This window comes from Amia ocellicauda, chromosome 3 (assembly GCF_036373705.1).
Source record: "Amia ocellicauda isolate fAmiCal2 chromosome 3, fAmiCal2.hap1, whole genome shotgun sequence".
Lineage (NCBI taxonomy): Eukaryota > Metazoa > Chordata > Actinopteri > Amiiformes > Amiidae > Amia > Amia ocellicauda.
This window is the reverse complement of record NC_089852.1, coordinates 12,529,228-12,547,302: the sequence shown is the minus strand read 5'-3', so window position 1 is coordinate 12,547,302 and position 18,075 is coordinate 12,529,228. Positions and strand designations below refer to the sequence as shown.

At 39.8% G+C, this 18,075-nt stretch overlaps 1 protein-coding gene across 1 annotated transcript in view; it reads left to right on the top strand.

Annotated features, from left to right (window-relative positions):
- The window catches only part of klhdc8b (kelch domain containing 8B), a 96,450-nt gene that overhangs the window by 41,148 nt on the left and 37,227 nt on the right, over nucleotides 1-18,075 (top strand). The window contains exon 3 of the mRNA XM_066698196.1: nucleotides 13,470-13,634. Within this exon, the coding sequence (XP_066554293.1) occupies nucleotides 13,470-13,634 (165 nt within the window). The remainder of the gene's footprint in view (nucleotides 1-13,469; nucleotides 13,635-18,075) is intronic.

Sequence of the window (18,075 nt, the reverse complement as noted above, 5' to 3'; positions counted from 1 at the left end):
AGTGAAGGGAGTGCAAAAACCAACACAATATCAATAAGATTATATATATATATATATATATATATATAAGAAGGGTTTATTTACAATGGGGAGGGGAGTATGTACAAGTATGTACAGTATACAAAAACACATGATGATAATGATACAAATAATGAACAAAGGAAAACACCCTGGGCGGTGTCGGCTAACACTAAAACAAAACACGAAATGGCGTTGCAATCGGTAGTCTCCCGTAATGGAGGATTGAGGGGTATTTAAGCAGTAGTTGGAGACATCTGATTGGACAGGAACAGCACGGAACAGCGGAGTTGAGTGACGGGGACGAGAGCCAATCACAGCGGGACACCTGTGTACAATAGGGATATGAGGAGAACAGCACACGCACGTAACACCCCCACCATTAAAGAGCAAACCCCTCAGGGTTTGTGATACCAACAAGCACCCAATACAGTATTTTAGAATATAGATAACAAATTCAGGGGGGTGGGGAAGACACAAGTTGGACTAAGGACATTTACGTGAAGAGTATGGTAGTTATACACGAGAAAGGCTCGGAGAATATTATTGCTGATGCCCTTTCTTATGACGGATGTCTACATTGTAATTCTGAACAATGAGGGACCAGCGCATAAGACGCTGATTTTGGTTGTACATGCGCTGCAGGAAAACCAAGGGATTGTGATCAGTGTATACAACAATCGGCAGAGCACTGGAGCCATTATAAACTTCAAAGAACTGCAACGCTAATAATAATGCTAATGCTTCCTGCTCGATTGTGGAGTAATTGACTTGGCACTTATTGAATTTCCGAGAGAAATAACACACAGGGTGATCAACACCATCACCACCCCCCTGTAACAGGACAGCACCTGCTCCCCGAGCACTCGCATCCACCTCCAACTTGAAAGGACGTCCAAAGTCAGGGGCAGCGAGAACAGGAGTACTGCACAGGAGTGCTTTAGCCTCCTCAAAGGCATGCTGGCATTCATCGGACCAAACAAATGCAGATGAGGGACTAAGGAGACTGGTGAGTGGAGCGACTACCGCAGAAAAGTTTCTACAAAAACTACGATGGTAGCCCGCCATGCCTAGAAAACGCCACAACTCGCGCCGGGTCGTGGGCGTGGGGAAGGAGACAATAGCAGATACCTTGGCGTCCAGTGGACGCACCTGACCATGGCCAACCTGTTTGCCAAGGTAGGAAACCGTAGCTTTTCCAAATTCACATTTAGCCAGGTTGAGTGTTAATGACGCCTGGGCTAAACTCTCAAATACAGCTCGTAACGTCATGATATGAGACGACCAGTCGGATGAATAAACAACTAAGTCATCCAGATATGCATCACAGTGTGGAACGACAGACAAGATTCAATTCACCAAACGCTGAAAAGTGGCAGGAGCGTTGCGCATGCCGAAGGACATGACAGAGTACTGCAGAAAGTCATCTGGGGTCACGAAAGCAGAGATCTCGGAGGCACGAGGGGTTAATAGTACTTGCCAGTAACCTTTCAGGCAACCTTACTTACTGACAAAGATGGCGGAGCCAACCTTATCTATGCAATCATCTAATCTTGGTAACGGGAACGAATCTGGGACAGTCACGGCATTCACCTAATCCGTACAAAATCGGAAGGCACCGTTGGGTTTAGGGACCAAAATACAAGGGGAACTCCAGGGACTAGAACTCGGCGTAGCAAGGCCATTTTCTAGCAGATATGCTACCTCCTGTTTCATGATGTCCCTGTTGGTAGAATTAACGCGATAGGCATGTTGTTTAATAGGAGCAGCGTTTCCCACGTTTAAATCGTGTTCCAAAACTGTAGTGCGAGTGGGGACATCACCGAAAAGATGAAGACGTGCCAGACGGATCTTAAGTCTACCTCTCGCCGCGGACCCAGAAAACCCAGGGGAGAGTGGGTCAAAGCGTGGCACGGGCAGGATCAGGGACACGGGCAGGATCAGGCAACACCGGAGGCACAACGAGCACTTGCCTTCCACCAACTTATCCATGACGATCTGTCTAAGCTGTGCTTTAACAATGTTCCTCGGAACTTGAAACAGAAGTGATCCGCTATAGCATATAAATCAGCGACACACATCAAGCTGATCCAGAGACAGGACACTCAGAAAAGCACTTAAATCAAAACTGGCCATAATTGTGACAGAATACACCGCAAAAACCAATACCAATAATATAAACACACCACCTGCACAGCACAGCACAACACCCACACAAACACCACCACTATTTGCGTGCAACACCGGCCAGAAAAAAACTCCCGGACGAGCCCCCAATTATGTTACGACCCCAAGTGGCTGATGTAAGGGGATAAGAGTACGTAACATAAAACACAAATGCAGTAGTGGGAGAGTGAAGGGAGTGCAAAAACCAACACAATATCAATAAGATATATGAAGGGTTTATTTTCAATGGGGAGGGGAGTATGTACAAGTATGTACAGTATACAAAAACACGTGATGATAATGATACAAATAATGAACAAAAGAGTAAACCACTACCTGACTTGGATTTGTAGGACGACCCTAACTAGCTACACTAACTAAACTATCTAAACCTAACAACTAGTACAGAGGGGTGATCACCGCCCCTACCTAAATACCTCATGTGCTAGACAACATACATCCCTACGTGTAAGCGTGTGAACCCATGGGTGTCTCACCTATCTACCCGTTCTCCGCTGAACAGAGCACAATACACAGTACAATGTAAACGGAAACAAAACAGAGAAGAATATGGATATTTACACAAGGAAAAACAATCAATCACAAAGGTATTTTACACAAACAGACAGGGCATCACCACGAAATGGCGTTTGCAATCGGTAGTCTCCCGTAATGGAGGAATGAGGGGTATTTAAGCAGTAGTTGGAGACATCTGATTGGACAGGAACAGCACGGAACAGCGGAGTTGAGTGACGGGGACGAGAGCCAATCACAGCGGGACACCTGCGTACAATAGGGATATGAGGAGAACAGCACACGCACGTAACAGTGTCATTGCCGCAAATCAGTGGCTCATGTTCAAATGTTGATTCACTTAGCATATTTGAAACTAAACCATTTCATAGATGTGTAATCCTGTAAAAAATACATTTCTGAGTATAAGTTGTAAGTAATTAAGTGACTTGTAGTTGATTTGATTTTACATAATTGGGGATTTATATATCATAGCCTTTTCACCAAAGAGCAGCCTGTGAAAGAAAAAAAAAAGAAGATACAGATTTCATAAGACGGAACTTGAATATTAATAAAATGTTCGCAATTACATTTAGCCCTGAAGTTCCCATTCAGTTATGCGATATTTCCCTTCAAAACATATGTGGCAAATTACACTTTTGTGAAGCATTTGTCTTGATAAAATAGGTCCATTCTGCTTCCTTCTCATTTTATTACTTTTAAACTTGGGGAGGGTGGCCGGGGTGGGGGTGTTGGATGAAGCTTTCAGGATAAAACACGCTGCAAATACTGCAGTGCAGGGGAAAAGCAACAATTTTGAGACTTTCAGCTTTAAAAGGGTACAATATCAGTCCACTGAAGTGAAACAGCAATAACTACAAGCTCTGCTGATTCACTCTAGGGAAATGTCTCAGAATGTCTGTACTGGGCTTCATTTATACAATCCATGAAGATATATATAAAAAAAACAACTTCCTAGCTAGAGAAAAAATCCTGTTAATATTTTTTAATTATTTTGCACCGTTCCCCTGTTTGTGTGCTGTGGTATTAGAACAGTAATATGTAGTAATTACATGCATATCTACCAAACATGTTATATCAATTCATAGGTTGTGTGGACAGTGTCGCTTATTGTATAAGACTGTGAAGCTGAGCTGGCTGCACATCTCTTGTACATTAAGAGACACGATACATAGAGATTACTCACACAATTCACAAATGACTTTACAGTGAAAAATACATTTATCTTCGTTAAATTTAATAATCAACTGCCTTTCTCTCAGTCTTAAAAGGCTTTATTCCAGGATCCACTGCTAACTGACTTACAGTAACCAATCTGTGTTGTGTTTCCATGTTTGTTAAATGTAATTAAATTATTAAAAACAAATGTACATCCTGTGAAACTTGCACCACTCACATTAAGTGTCTTAAAACATCATTGGTAACTGATGTGAATACTGATAATTCTATGAACAAGAACATATTTATACTTAAGATAAGAGGTAATACATTTGGAAATGCTGTTCTGAGATTGACTTGTTTCTTCTTTGTGATTTATAGTTATCCATAACATGCATATTTACCATAATGGTAAAATACATTTTTTCTTGGAGTTTTGCGGATTATTTTGATTTCGTAAGACAAACAATTAAATAAATAAAAGCTCTTTGTGCTGTATTGCTTTGGGTAAGATTGTTTATCTGTACAATTCTTAGTTTTTTCCTTCCAGTTATTTTTTGCTTTGTTCTCTAGTTGGCAAGATTCTGTCTTCCAGGTTCCACAGTGCTCCGGGTTATGAAAGACAGTAAATTGGCTCACTGCTTCAAGTCTGACTAGTGCTTCATTCACTTAAAAGCTTTTCGCTGAATTCACCGTACCTTGAAGTGGAGGTCTTACTAGGTGGATAGATAATGGAAGCTATTTGTGTAGCATTCCAATAAGGACAGCCCTTCACCAGAAACAAAAGCTGTATTTTAATCTTTTATAATAATTGATAAATGTGAATGAAAACTGCAGTTGGAACACTTATTGTAAGAGACTTTCTCACCGGCTGCAGTTTCATAAAATGAAAAATAAAAAGGCCAAACCTGCTGGCAAACAGTGGAAATAGAATCCCAGGTGAACTAAATAAATATTATATTGTATATTTACAGCTCTGGAGTTCAGAAATCAATGTTAAGTGGTCTCTTAATTTTTTCCAGTGCTTTTTTGGTATCAGAGCTATGCATTCCAGCTTTTTTTGTAAATTGATTTTATATATATATAATTCTGAGAGTGGACATGACTGTCTTTAAAGGTCATTTTATATTGATTTATCTTTTTTTAGACATTTCCTTTTTCATATCTGAAGGTGACAAATAAACAGCTTTCTCTGAGCACAGGACACAAACTGAGACCACATTAATACATTAACCATGTCCATACCAGGTTTGCCACAATAATACAATAAATGCTTTAACCTCCTGGTTCAGCCCTCTCAAGGAAGGTATTTATTCAGACACATCTGTGGTATGGGCATGCAGAATCTATGGTGGTGGGAGTACTGCACGAGCACTGTTGTACCATGGATGGATAAAATTAGGATAAAAACTAACACATACATTATTTTAAAAACATCATCTCAATGCAGTCTTAGAGAGAAGGTGTATTGGGGGTCATCGTATATGGGCTCGTCACGATGAGGTTAACCTTCTCTCAACATGGTAGATCGTTCAGGCCGCCTGCATCAGGGGGCCGAGCTTTTGGCATTGTCGGATTGTGGCTCTGATCTTGCCACGGTGTAGATCCAACGCTCAGAGTTGTACCTGAGACGATGGGAGACTCTGACCACACACGCTATTGTGCCATGTCCATTAACATTGAGTATGTGTTTGTAGATACCTCCTTGCACATTGAGCATTTCCCTTGTGTCGCTCTTCAGACTGCTTTGCTGTATGCTGCTTGCTGATGATTTTGTTTTTTTGTCCTTATCAAACAGAGGCCTCCATGTCTCCTCAGGTTTGGTTCCCCAAAGTATTTGCGTTTCTTTTGGTTGCAGCGTAAAGAGGACAGCTGGGAAAGGTGTCTGTTGAATCCTGAGATTGATTACATAATTATTTGAGTTTCCATTCAACCTTTAATTTATGACACTCAAAACAGATGCACATTTTCAGAACATCAAAAGACTCGGAACACCTTTCTAATTGATTTCTGAAGAGTAAACTGTCTTCCTCTGCCATTGGTTTATCTTCTGATGACAGATTGGTGCTTTGGGTTTCCCAGCTCTCCTTTGTTTATCTTGAAAGGACACGTAGAATACAATATCAGGTTGTGTTTCTCAGCACGCACCACTTTTCCTCTGCTCATGCACATGTGCTTCCCTGAACAATAAGCACTGTGATCTTCCACAAGGCCAATCATCGATCAGGATTGTGTTTTTATTTTATTACATAAAAGACCTCCAATCGAGCACCTTCTCAAAACAGTAAACCAGTCATTTTATCACAGGACACAATCAAGCACAAGTGAAGTACATTCAAAATAAAATTATATGGTATAAATTACAAATGGACAATCATATTAGGACCTGCTTTTAGGACCTTGAACTGGTACAATTTGTAAAACATGTATAACACATGCAAGGGGGCTGACCAATTCTAAGAACAATCTCGGTACCCAGAAAGTGTCACAATTAGAGAAATAATAATGATTATAGGCAGTTACGGGCCCACTCAGCTGTGACTGAATCCTGGCTTGGCTGGGCTTGAAGTATGCCTTTCGTTTTCCTTGGCTTGCTGGGAACCTCTGAGGTTGCAGTTTCCTGTAAGTGTGCAAGTATTCTTCCTTGCAGCAGTTTAGCCCTGCTGTTTGTACTATGGGAGTAGAGCACAGAAAGGAAATGGCCTGAAATGCACATTTTGGACTATGCACTATGTTGTTTTCACCTTCAAGGGGAGAAGTGGCAGGCTAGAGTGGTCATTCCAAATTGGGACGTCATAAAATACATTAATTGGCGAATTCATAGTTTTTTCTTAATTTAGAAAGTAATAGTAATTAACTGTATATTTCTTTTATGCACTTCTCTTTGAACTTGTAATTTCTACTATGCTTTGATCTGTAATGCTAGACTGTATTGCTGGATAAGGGCATCTGCTAATAAATAAATAAATAAATATTAGAGCAAATATTGTAGTTCTTTGTCATAAAACGTTTATTTTATTTTCTCCACATTGCCCATTGAACTAGAGCAGAAAAAGGCATGCTGGAGTGTTTCAAAAGATGTTTAATTTCTTCAGTTGTGATTCTCTTTTCTTGCTTTATTTTTATTATTTGGTGCTCTTGTCCCAGTTGAATTGGAAGGATCATTCAGGACAGCCAACCCTTGCATTTAGACTCAAGGTAGCACATTGTACCTTAACCTATGGTATATTTCAATCAATCTGTATGTAATGACATTGAAGGCCTTGTTTGTTTCAATTCCCTGCTTAAAATAACAAAAGCACTCTGACAGGATCATTCCCAATCCCCTTGTGGAATGTGTGCAATTGTACTTCCAGATGCACAGTTATACCAAGTTTTCTGTTTCTTGTACTTTAATTAGTTTTTTTGTGTGACTATTCAGTTTCTAATCAGTTGCTTTAGCCTTTCAGTGATGTACAACTCTTGAGAGAAGCAGACATCACATTATATATGTGGCATTGTGTGTCTGAAACTGGTCAGGGTTTAACAGTTTTATTTTCTGTATTTAATGTAGAAATATTACAATACCTTATCTTCTATTCCCTTGGCATTGACCCTTCTACCTTCACTTTTTGAGGAAGCTAATTTAAATCCACTATATTTCATCAGCAGTTTAGTGTTGTATTACATATACATATAAAAAACTCAATTTTTACAACTATAAGCCCTTGTCCCTTTTACAACCGAGCGTAGAGCTTACTATCAGAATTTGTTTGCAAACATTAATAGAAAACAAAATAAAGGGAACCGTGCAACAACATCACTCAGAGAGAGGGTTTCTTACTAAGACTATCTCTTTTAAGTGCTCAAAAAGAGGATAAAGTAGACAATGTAAGCTTTTCTAACATTCAAACTGCATTCTGACTATTTGTTCTTTTCCTATATCAATGAGTATAGTTTGTTACACTTTTTACATCGTTGGTGTTTTACTTCAAGCACATAAATATATTATAAACAAAAACTGACCAAAAGAACATGTAACTTTGTATTTTATATTGCTATTAGACTTCCCGTACTATGGTTTTGTTTTATTTAATTATTTTATGTAACATTTTTTTTTTTTAGATGTGATATTCATATTGAAAAGAAGACCCTCTCATGCAAATGATTGTTAAATGTGACTTCATTATGCGGATCCTGACAGACTAGGTAGAAAAGGTCAATTTAAAATCGAGCACTGTAATTATAGTTCATTCAATAATTTTCTCACTCATGGTATGAACAAAACACTAACTGATACTATTAAAAAAACAACTGCAGCCTGATAGGCACTGATTTCTCATTTCTACAGAATGCATTTAATCGAATTTCACAGAGCCCAGATACTTAAACATGAGGACCTGTTAAAATAGTGTAATTGTCCAGTTTTCCCAAAACACTTAGGTGCCCATGGGTATAATGATCAGCCTTGCATAAGGCAAATTACCATTCATTGATGTTTTGTTATGTGCTCCTTTTTAGTCTTAGGGTTTTGCCACCATCATATTACATCTTTGTCTACATGTTGGCTATGGCATGAACACATGAGAAATACATTTGCAGAGCCAGTGCAAAGAGGGTCTGGATAATAATGGGATGAACAGCGATATAACTCCATATAAGATTAAAAACAAAATCTATCTTTAAGATGAATGGCAAAGTTAATTTGGCATAACTAATAATTTCAAGTGTGCTAGGGGGACTGTTTTATTTTAGCATAAGCGTCCCTCAACTGCTGCAGGCTTGTTCCTTCCTTGAGAGGAGGTTCAGAAAGCTGGTGAATGTTCTCCTGCGCTGGAGTCATGAGAATTGTGTTTTTAACCTTTGTCACTGATGGAATCTTTACTCCCTTAAGTGAGATTGGTTTGTATGCTTCTGCTCTTTTATATTTTGTGTCTCCCAAAAGGGTTAGACACTCGGATAAAATAAGATGCTGTTCTCCCCATCTGGCTCATTTTGTTATTGTTAGCTTAATGATTTAGAAAACCTCCAAGTTTTTCCTGGAAGGATACCAGTGAATCCAATGCAACATTGTAACTTCCCTCTACTGGAATACTTTGTAAAGCCTAGCCTCCTCATTGCACTGGTACTAACTACTCTGTTCAAGTTTTCTGGTCCTGGAATCTGTGCTGTGTTAGAAATAGAGTTTAGGGTTGAAAGGACTCTTACATCCATGTTCTTGTGGGTTCCAAGCAAAATAAATGTTATCCTTCTAGTCTGTTTTCTCTTCTTTGAACTCTGTGTTTTTTCAGTTGTGTGTTGACCAATACTAGACATTTTGTTTAAATCTGGGTCATACAAATGCATTTTGTGGGGTTTTCTCACTCTCTCCTTTAATGTGATATAATTCAATATGTTACATGTCATAGGAACAAAAAACAAACAAAAAAGGGTTTAACATGAGACTGGTGCATTTGGCACATTTTGTTTGGCTGTGAGGTGATCCCATCATCTCATACATATATTTCCTGAAGAATACCAGAGTGTCAGCTCAAACATGCCTGGGACACTCCCTCCAAATGACTACAGCTCCTTGAAAATAAATGGCCTCCAGATTTCAGTTCTTAATTCACCTCATCTTAGTCTCCACTAGAGATCTTACATGCTTCTATTGTATATTTTGTTTTGGTTAGTTATTACATTAATGAGTCTACCTTGGGACAGATCCTACTAGTGCCACTAGTGTGACCCACAGTATATCACTGTAGCCACCCCATGAGTGTACAGTACAGGAATTGTGAATGCACAATATGGCATAGCTTTGGTAATATATAGATTCCAACCTATTCTTCAGCTCTTTTGATTACAGTGGTTTGAGTTAAATCTGCAAACAATCAATCTTCTTTAGCCACTCAAAGAACAATTTTGAATGTCTTCATTATAAAACAATAGACCAAACTATAAATACTTTTTCCCTTTAAATTGAATCCACAGTCGTGAGAATGAACATAAATTGGTGAAGTGTTTCTGAAGGTGTCGGACAGAGGGCGTTTAATGAGTGTATGTGTGTGCATGTGCATGCGTGTTTGTGCGTGTTGTGTGTGGGAAGGACGGGTTGAAAGCTGGAGTTGTGTCTCTTTAATTTGTGTCGGGTGCGTTTGCGTTGCCATGGCGTCTCCAGGGAAACGAGCAGAGATCAGAGTAAAGTTAAACTAATTAGAACAGTTTCCCCGATTCCAGATTGGAACTTGGGAGAGTTCAGGCCACCCCTAGAGATGCTAGGATGGAGGCGTAGTCCAGCAGGAGTAGGCCTCAGTAGGCTGCTGGTCCTACTATGTGAAGGCCTCTGGTCTCTCACGCACTGATGAGTCAGAGCTCTTCGACACAACCCTCACTCCTGCTGCATTATTTCACTGAAATACGTGTCATGTTTAATGCATAGAATTTCAAAACCATAGGGAATTGGGGAAATTATATAGTTTTGGCTTTCAGTTGATGCTGAGACCATTTAAACTGTATGTCCCATGTCAGGGAGAGTCGAAATATTGCCCAAGTGAGCTGATGCTCCTCCATTACTTTGATTGTGGCCTTGGAATCTGCATCAGACAGGATTTGATTGTTTTATTTATTTATTGTATATCCATTTTTTTAATGTCACCGAGTTATTGCATCAATCACTGTAATCTTGACCCTTTTAAAAAAGAATGCCAATTATGGATGGTATTCGATTGTTGTTTTTCATGTAATTCATGGCTTTAAAATTTGAAAGTTTTATGGAATGTAATGTGTTTTGTGATATGTAAAGTTTTATATATTTATTTAAGGGAAGTATTTAAATAATACTGGAATTTGTTTAGATCTAATCAATGATCTTTCAATTATCTTTCAAGGGCCTTTGAATAGAATCACATCCTTACCCTTGACTGTAAAGAAATGAACTGGTGGGCTAGCCTGTAAATGCACAGTTCAGTATATTAAAGTCAAATAAGCTGAGCTGAAATGATACACTAGAACTGATACTTAGGTCAGATGATTGCATAAAATCAGCCAATCAGTCAAACAATCTTGCTGTATAGTACTGTAATGTGAAGTGAAACTAAACTACAACTGCTGTGCTGTTTATGGATTTTTTTCACCCTGAATTATATTTGTGTTGTTTCAGACAGCAGTTTGCAGCTATGTATTCAATAATATAAAAAGCACAAAAAACACAACAACACATACATAACCATTTAAGCAGCAAAGCAAATATTTTGTGTGAAAAAATGATTTACCTAGGTGTCTAAGTACTCTAATGCATGAACTGTATCTTCATCATAATTCATATCTATATAGTTGATCGACCTCAAAATCTGTTTGACAGGTGTTGGCGACACCTAAGGTGAATATATTTAACACTTTTCCTAGAGAGCTAGGTTTTCCAGGGAACTTAATCCCCTCAATTGCTGAGCACTTGGAAAAAGTGGTGATTTAGACCTATTAAGTGAGTAATTGATCCAATGAAGTTGTCAAGAAGTCAAGGGGAATATTAACCAAAAGGCACCGCGGGTTCTCTAGGACTTGAAGTCCGTGCTGTGAAGTCAGTAAAGTCAAATGGGCAAAGTTTGAAATTAAGGAGGATTTTTATTTATTTTCTGCTAGCCAGTTTAAAATGATTCCAGAGGCTTAGTTCTGTCAGCAGTGCTCTCACGGTTGTTAGAGCAGCTTGGCGACTCGGATTTGCACGGCCCCAGCGAAGGCTCTGTGACAGCCATTAAGTAGCTGCCTAATAAACTGCAGTCATAACGCTGGTGCGGCAGAGATGGCAAAGACTGATGGGGCGCATTAAAGTGCTGACTGGCAGTGAGGGACAGTCACGGGGGCAGAGCAGCGCAGTGACTCGGTTTCCTGCAGACACAGCCGCATACACAGATTGTAAACGCAAACATACAAGAACTTGACTTCTACATTTAACACATTTGACTCCCCCATATCTAAATATATAAACTTCTCATAAAGTTATTTATTGTGCTTGGGTCGAACATTAAAATAGAGAAGCAATAGAATGTATTTTTTCCCCACACTATGTAAATATAGTTCAGTCTATAGTTCATATATATATATATATATATATATATATATATATATATATATATATATATATATATATAGGATATCAAAATATGATTCCTTTTTTATTTTTGCATAATGTAATTACACACATTATACACCATGTGTAATATAATGTCAAGTGAAAGCTCATTTAATTGCTGTCTAGCCTGTCTTCAGTGACGTTGCATGGCTATCTCTATGAGGGGACTGCAGTCTAGCTGAAATGATAAAAAAAGGATTCATGTGCTTGTGGGTATGGTTTCGAAGCCAGTGAAGTGGAACTTGTGTGTACAGGTGATAAGTGACCAGGGGATTGAGTCTGAGGCTCACAGCAGCTGTATCTATTCCATATTAGTCTCCCGAATGGATAGAACAGGCTGACCCTACCCACCCACACTCCCCACCTACATCTCCAGTGCTGCAATGGGAATTCAAACAGACCCCTTTCTGCTACGTTATCTAAAGCTTACATGATAAATATAACCTGGGAACCAAGTGTAGAGCGCTATGCATAACCATCCATTTCAATGAAGAAGAGTTTATTGTGATTAATGCCTCTTTTTAATGACATGGGGGACTTCACGTGTTCCAGCTGTGCATGAACAAGTCTCCGGATAAATTAGGATGCAGAGAGTTATATTACGTTAATAGTGGCAAATAACCATATCTTGGTTGATTAGAAAATGTCATAATATATATTTTGGAGTTTTTTTTTGTCTCAGGTTTCCACTCTGTTGGAAAAGTGCCACATTGGAGCTAACTTTCTTGGCTTGAATGAAATGTAAATCCCCTTCTGTTTGTGCTTTTCATATGAGTGGCTTTTTATTTCCATAATTAATTAATGCAGTTGTGTCCCTGCCCCACTGCAAATGGATGTTTGGCAATATTAACATTTACCTACCTGTTTGCAGTTTAGTTTTGCCTCTGAGCTCTTACCCAAGGAACATTTCAGTCATCCCAGCTTCCCATTCAGATCATTTATTTAGAGGAACCAAAAAATGTTAGGATCAACCCTCCCTGGCACATAATTTGTTCTGAACTGCATTTTATTTTCTTGAAAGCTCAAGTCTTGCTGCAGTGCTTTCAATTACATGGGAAAGAAGTCAGTCTCGGGGGAAGGGGGGCAGGGGGAGCAGATTTAAAGTAAACAGTGAAGATTGAAACGGAAAGGTCACTAAATCTGTGTGTTCTATTTTAGAATGTTGCCAAATATTGTCTCAAATAAGACATTTTAGAGAAATTGTTCAGTGAGGTGTATATATTTATATATTTATTATTACCCTTCATTTGTTAAAGGTACCAGTGCATTTTGCTGATAGAATCCATTGTGAAGGTATAAACACAGCTGGACAATATTAATTCTATCATTAGCTGGGGGATAAAGAAGAATCAATTACTGTATTGTTCCAGTCAGTTTCCAATCAGGATTTTTTTCTTCTCCAGGTTTTAGGTGCGATGTGGCAGGTATGTCTGCACAGTGCTGGCACTGTCTGCTCCCTGTCCTGGAGACTGACCCTGACCCTGGCTCTCTTTCTGTATTGCAGAGGGGAAGGTGTATGCCCTGGGAGGGATGGGCTCAGACACGGCGCCCCAGGCTCTGGTGCGAGTCTACGAACCTGCCAAGGACCAGTGGCAGCCCCTGCCCTCCATGCCCACGCCACGATATGGGGCCTCCTCCTTCTCCCGCGGGAACAAGGTCTACGTGCTGGGTGAGAGCTGCTGAGAGAGGACACGTGCAGCACACAACACACCAGACACAAAACATAACCATAATAGGCATGGCGTGTCTTGGGAAACTGTAGACAAATGTATTCACAATCTTTATCTGAAACAGTGCAGTGACTCAACGATTCAGTGGTTTATTTTCATAATTATTGTTCAATACAGTATACTTCATATATTTTCACAATTATCTGAGCACTAATTCAGCCTGTAAAGATTCCAGTTGAGACGGAAGTCAGGAGGAGCTGTTAGTTACAAAGCGTTATTTAAATGAAGAGTGTGAATACTATAACTACATGTACGACTTGATCCATCTACAGCCTGTGGAAACCACAGCTCCCACTCCTGTACACTACATAAGGATGCGCCCTAATATCCCAAGCAAGGATTCAATTTTTCTGCGCTTTTAGTGGGCACTCTGAAAAATGAGCAAGTGGGAAAAGTTCTGATCATAAGTAGGGGGCTGTAATCAATGCTGCTGTCAGTCATGGGCCTGCCACAGTAAATCCTTCAGAAAGGCTGTGAGGTTTGGCAGGGCCCGTCGCTGAGAAATAATGATGCTTCATTTCAGCTCCAGCCTTCAGTTGTCAGTGTTCACCATCTGGAGAAACCAAATAAGGTACCCACAACCCCAAACAAGCAAAGCCTGTGTTTATATCTTTGTCTATTACATTTTTTCTTCTTCTTAGCAGTGTATAGTTAACTTCTACAGACATTGATCAGTAATGACCCTTCATGTGACGCGTTTCATCAGTACTGACTCAGAGATCTGTAGTTCTTGGCTTGAACACTCTGTTACCTCACAGTAATATATCTGACCGTGGTTGAAAAAATACTCACAGATGTGCCTAAAATTGTTTCAAATGTGTGCTAACAAATGAAAAAACTAAACAAAACAACTGGGTTCTTTACACCACATTCCCACGGCAATGCGAGGTGTTTCGCAAGCAGAAGGGATATTGCACAGAAGGCTTTGTTTTATTTTGCTAAGGATTTCATGCATGTAGCTGAAACATTAATTTGTTTTCTAGTGATTAATGTATTGAATTCATTAGAATACTTACAAACACAGGGATGAGCTGTCAGAAATATTTGTTTGTTTAAATGTACTATCATCATGTAACCTGAGTATCCACAAAGGTTTTTGTTGAGTGTCCTAATTTTGAATTAAAAAGACTACCAAGGAAGGAACTGTCGTTTTGCATTTTATATTTGGTCATCTGTTGATTACAGCCAAGGGAAAGGCAACCAGTTGGACTCTATTCAGTTTTGATTGGTGCCACTTAGTGGAATTTTTTCAAAATGTTTTGACAGATTATTGGGTTCAATTGCAATCTTTCCCTTCTGGGACTTTATCTGAGACCCCTGACAGGAAATATTACCTTCCAGGCAGCAGTGAGTTAAGGCAACAGAATTAGGTTAGCAGAATATGAGGAATGAAAATGCAGGGTAATAATTTCATTTCTGGAAATATTCTGAATGCAGCTGGTACCACAGTGTCCGGGAGGCTAAATCGCATCGTCTTGTATTATTGCATGGAACAGCCTCGCTTTGTAACTGATTTCCACTCTGTGCTCCAGATGCATTTTAGAGGCAAAGACGGCAGAGGTGTAATGCTGGCCCTGCGCACGGGCCCCTGAAGGCAGATTGTTCATTATAATGAATCATAAGATATCATAAACCATTCTGCACTTCCAGCATTTGGGGAGGGCTACTAACATGTGCGTGGTGTATGCAGGTGTTGAAGTCACAGTTGGCACAACCCTAGCTTTCACTAATATCTAGGAGAGTCAGGGAAGCCATATGGAAAACTCACATATTTATAATATTATATATTTATACTGAATTCCAAATATATGAAAACCTTATTATGTTTTTTTATTTATATACAGTTCTGTGCAAAAGTTTTAGGCAGGTTTGAAAAAATGTTGTAAAGTAAGAATGCTTTCAAAAATAGACATGTTAATAGATTATATAAAGAACAGAAAAAAAAGCTAAATCAAATCCGTATTTGGTGTGACCACCCTTTGCCATCAAAACAGCATCAATTCTTCTAGGTACACTTGTACAAAGTCAGGGATTTTGTAGGCATATAGTCAGGTGTATGATTAAACAATTATACCAAACAGGTGCTAATGATCATCAATTCAATATGTACAGTGAGGGAAAAAAGTATTTGATCCCCTGCTGATTTTGTACGTTTGCCCACTGACAAATAAATGATCAGTCTATAATTTTAATGGTAGGTGTATTTTAACAGTGAGAGACAGAATAACAGCAAAAAAATCCAGAAAAACACATTTCAAAAAAGTTATAAATTGATTTGCATGTTAATGAGGGAAATAAGTATTTGATCCCCTATCAATCAGCAAGATTTCTGGCTCCCAGGTGTCTTTTATACAGGTAACGAGCTGAGATAAGGAGCACTCTCTTAAAGGGAGTGCTCCTAATCTCAGCTTGTTACCTGTATAAAAGACACCTGTCCACAGAAGCAATCAATCAATCAGATTCCAAACTCTCCACCATGGCCAAGACCAAAGAGCTGTCCAAGGATGTCAGGGACAAAATTGTAGACCTACACAAGGCTGGAATGGGCTACAAGACCATCGCCAAGCAGCTTGGTGAGAAGGTGACAACAGTTGGTTGAAGAAGAAACACAAAATAACTGTCAGTCTCCCTCGGTCTGGAGCTCCATGCAAGATCTCACCTCGTGGAGTTTCAATGATCATGAGAACGGTGAGGAATCAGCCCAGAACTACATGGGAGGATCTTGTTAATGATCTCAAGGCAGCTGGGACCATAGTCACCAAGAAAACAATTGGTAACACACTACGCCGTGAAGGACTGAAATCCTGCAGCGCCCGCAAGGTCCCCCTGCTCAAGCAAGCACATGTACAGACCCGTCTGAAGTTTGCCAATGAACATCTGAATGATTCAGAGGAGAACTGGGTGAAAGTGTTGTGGTCAGATAAGACCAAAATCGAGCTCTTTGGCATCAACTCAATTCGCCGTGTTTGGAGGAGGAGGAATGACCCCAAGAACACCATCCCCACCGTCAAACATGCAGGTGGAAACATTATGCTTTGGGGGTGTTTTTCTGCTAAGGGGACAGGACAACTGCACCGCATCAAAGGGACGATGGACGGGGCCATGTACCATCAAATCTTGGGTGAGAACCTCCTTCCCTCAGCCAGGGCATTTAAAATGGGTCGTGGATGGGTATTCCAGCATGACAATGACCCAAAACACACGGCCAAGGCAACAAAGGAGTGGCTCAAGAAGAAGCACATTAAGGTCCTGGAGTGGCCTAGCCAGTCTCCAGACCTTAATCCCATAGAAAATCTGTGGAGGGAGCTGAAGGTTCGAGTTGCCAAACGTCAGCCTCGAAACCTTAATGACTTGGAGAGGATCTGCAAAGAGGAGTGGGACAAAATCCCTCCTGAGATGTGTGCAAACCTGGTGGCCAACTACAAGAAACGTCTGACCTCTGTGATTGCCAACAAGGGTTTTGCCACCAAGTACTAAGTCGAAGGGGTCAAATACTTATTTCCCTCATTAACATGCAAATCAATTTATAACTTTTTTGAAATGCGTTTTTCTGGATTTTTTTGTTGTTATTCTGTCTCTCACTGTTAAAATACACCTACCATTAAAATTATAGACTGATCATTTCTTTGTCAGTGGGCAAACGTACAAATTCAGCAGGGGATCAAATACTTTTTTCCCTCACTGTAGGTAGGTAAGTATTTCACCAGTGCAATGTATTAGAAATCTAGTGGGAATGCTATCTTCAACAAGCTTAATCCTCTAAACGGTACATCGCCTCATAGATCCAGTACTGGTGAAAGGAGGCCTGTCCTATTTGTTTTCCTTACATAGAGTATATTTGGCCATATCCGTTTTTTTAACCAATGGAAGTCATATACACTCACCTAAAGGATTATTAGGAACACCTGTTCAATTTCTCATTAATGCAATTATCTAACCAACCAATCACATGGCAGTTGCTTCAATGCATTTAGGGGTGTGGTCCTGGTCAAGACAATCTCCTGAACTCCAAACTGAATGTCTGAATGGGAAAGAAAGGTGATTTAAGCAATTTTGAGCGTGGCATGGTTGTTGGTGCCAGACGGGCTGGTCTGAGTATTTCACAATCTGCTCAGTTACTGGGATTTTCACGCACAACCATTTCTAGGGTTTACAAAGAATGGTGTGAAAAGGGAAAAACATCCAGTATGCGGCAGTCCTGTGGGCGAAAATGCCTCGTTGATGCTAGAGGTCAGAGGAGAATGGGCCGACTGATTCAAGCTGATAGAAGAGCAACTTTGACTGAAATAACCACTCGTTACAACCGAGGTATGCAGCAAAGCATTTGTGAAGCCACAACACGTACAACCTTGAGGCGGATGGGCTACAACAGCAGAAGAC